This window comes from Pteropus vampyrus, unplaced genomic scaffold (genome assembly GCF_000151845.1).
Source record: "Pteropus vampyrus isolate Shadow unplaced genomic scaffold, Pvam_2.0 Scaffold196, whole genome shotgun sequence".
NCBI classification, from domain to species: Eukaryota; Metazoa; Chordata; class Mammalia; order Chiroptera; family Pteropodidae; genus Pteropus; species Pteropus vampyrus.
In genome coordinates, this window is record NW_011888977.1 from 1,027,955 (window position 1) to 1,030,686 (window position 2,732).

At 55.7% G+C, this 2,732-nt stretch overlaps 1 protein-coding gene across 1 annotated transcript in view; it reads left to right on the forward strand.

The window, feature by feature from the left end:
* PEPD (peptidase D) overlaps positions 1-2,732 on the forward strand; it is a gene marked incomplete at its 3' end in the record, with an annotated part of 115,576 nt that overhangs the window by 10,195 nt on the left and 102,649 nt on the right. Inside the window, exon 4 of the mRNA XM_023537696.1 lies at positions 1,813-1,831. Coding sequence (XP_023393464.1) covers positions 1,813-1,831 — 19 coding nt within the window. The remainder of the gene's footprint in view (positions 1-1,812; positions 1,832-2,732) is intronic.

Here is a 2,732-nt window from a genome sequence, read left to right on the forward strand (position 1 = left end):
TCTGCTTCATATGCTGCCCTCCCCATCAGCCCTTCAGTGCCAATCCCATAACCTCCTTTGTTGGCCTGGCATGTACCTCTTCTGTGTCTTGGGGTGAGGGGTTTGACCTTACAAGTGGTGACAGCTGTGCTCTGAGCCGGCTTGGTAGGATCCCTGGACCTGGGCCTCTGGCTTTGCTGTGAAGACTCAGCTCTAAACAGAATTGGCGGCACAAGAGAAGCAGGCGGGCTTTTCTTGGCATGATGTTTACTGGGCTTGGCCCTGGGGAGGGAGGGTGGGGATGGACATGCACAATCCAGCTGGCCTTTGGGGTGGATAGCTGGGCGGCCACTTAGGTTTTGGCCTCTCAGAGGCCCCTGGGGCAGATGGCATAAGTGCTTCCCTGCTGTGTAATGAGCACATTCCCCCTGGCTTGCATGCAGTGTTAGAGTGGGTATTGGAAGGCCTGCTGCCTTCTTCCTAGAGGGAGGGGCGAAGCATGAGGCGTGGCTGAGTGGGGGGGGAGGGAGAGCGGGGGAGGCAGTGAGGCCCCCTTAGAAGCTCCACAGTACCCCGATGCCTGGGTGGGATGTGGAGCAGGGCTTGGAGGAGGCCTCCGTGGTGGACTGCCCACTTTGCCAGAGTGCCGCTTGTGCCTGCAGAGAAATCGCCTCAGGTTTGGCCTGGGGCAGGCCCTCCTCCGTCCATTCATCGGGGGCCCATCCTTCTGCTAAATCAGCAGATCCAGACCAGGGTGCTCCTGGGAAGGTGGTTCCTGCCTCACCCAGCTCTTGCCTCCCCATCTTGTTGTGACTGTTACCATCAACCTTTATCTTGTTCCTGGTTGAATCCTTACTACTGCCCTGTTTTAAAGAGGAAGCAGGTTCAGCCTGGTGGCATGGCATGTGTAGGTCCCATGGCCTGGTCTTGCTGGAAGCTCGCCTGACAGCTCAGTGTGGTCTCTCCACAGAGTGGGTCCGGCTGCTGTTGGGGCCTCCAATTCCATATCTGTGGAACAGCGACAGTGCCACTTCTGAGGCACTGCCAGGGCTGTAGTCACGGTGATGGTCACTGTGGGGACAGTTACATTTGTGACGCTGAAATGAGGTGGTGAGGATGCTAGGGACAGGTAGCTTGTAATGTCCAGAAATGGTCACAACAGTATTTATGGCCATTCTCTATGGCGAGGTAGAATCTTTTCCCTGATGACTGCCTTGATGTGTGAACGTGGCACAGTCACTGTGTTTCTTTTGAAGCTGGACTGTAAAGTGTACTGTGGCCTCCACCTGGTTCTTGCTTGTGGGACACTTGCCCTCAAACCCAGCTGCCATGATGAGACGAAGCCCAAACTTGCCCATGTGCAGAGCCCACGTGGAAGGGAGCGGAGGCCCAGCTGACAGCCAGCACCACCCCCCGGAACGGTGACTCCAGGCCCCAGCCCTTGAGTCTTCCTGCTGAGGTCCCAGAACTTGTAGAGCAGAGATGAGCCTTTGGTCTCTCTGGGCTCTGTCCGAAGCCCTGACCTTCAGAGTCTGTGAACATAATAAATGTTTTTTTACTCCCATGTCTTGGGGTGGTTTGTGATAAAGTCTTCGTAACTGGGACTTCGTAAGCCATGTAAGGGATTTCCTGGTGAGAGCTTAGGTCTGGTCTTGGTAAAAGGATTCTCCCAGAAACCTTCCTGCACCCTTAGGTGATCACAGAGCTGTAGCCACAGCCCCTCTTGCCAGTGGCATGTCTGGGGATAGCCAGGGCCGCTGTGCCGTGGTAGTACCTGCATTTTTGACCTGGCTGTCCTCTCAGCCTCTCTGTGGCCCTGCCATCTGTCTCCAGGTGTACTGAGATGTCCAGTGTGAGATGCAGGCGAGGATGGTGGTGGAGGGAGGGCCTGCGCAGGCTCTTGTCCCGGGGATTTGGAGATGTGAAGGGGCCCTGAGGGCATGTCCTCGCCTCCCTATGTCTGTCTGCCTACTTCTTTGTGCAGAGCCCACTCTTATGAGAAATTGGGGAGTGCCTGTCCTGGAGTATGGGCATCCTCCAGGGCTGGGAGGGGAAACCTGGACCCTGCCTCAGGGACTTCATGGTCCAATGGGAAACCTGAACAAATCTCACCACAGTCACCATCTGGGGAGTGAAATGGCACTTGACTTGAGGGTTTAAAACCCAGGACCTGATTGGTTAGGGAGCAGCTGTTAGCAGTTGACTCATCCGGAGGGTAATCTTCAGTAATATAGGAATAATGTTCTGTGGCCACGGCTTGGTTTCAGAGCCACTGTTAAAAGTTCTCCTTTAGTCTGTCCCTGCTTTGCCAAGCCAGCCGATTGTCTAGTGCAGACATATAGGCTTGGCTGACCTTTGAGGGTACAAATGGGTCTGCAGGGTGGGTCTCCTTTGTCAGAAAGCCTCCATGTGCGTGCCAGGCAGGCCAGAGCCAGCACGGCGGTCCCAAGGGCTTTCGGGCTCCACAGCAGAAGGCTCGACCATTGTCTCTTGCAAGCCTGTGTCTTTTCCCTTCCTTGGCTCTGGTGTGACCGTCTCCCAGTCCTCATGTCCTGAGCCTTGGGGACAGAGGGCATGCCTATAGGCAGTGGCTGAGGACTTGGTTGTTTGAGGCTGGAGCTGGGGAGCGCCTGACCTGCTTGTGTGGCTGTTTCTGGATGCTCTCATAATCAGTAGCGCTTGGGAGGAGGGAGGCCGATGGGATTACCTGGCCTTTGCAATCAAAACCCACCAGACGGAACATTTGACCTTCG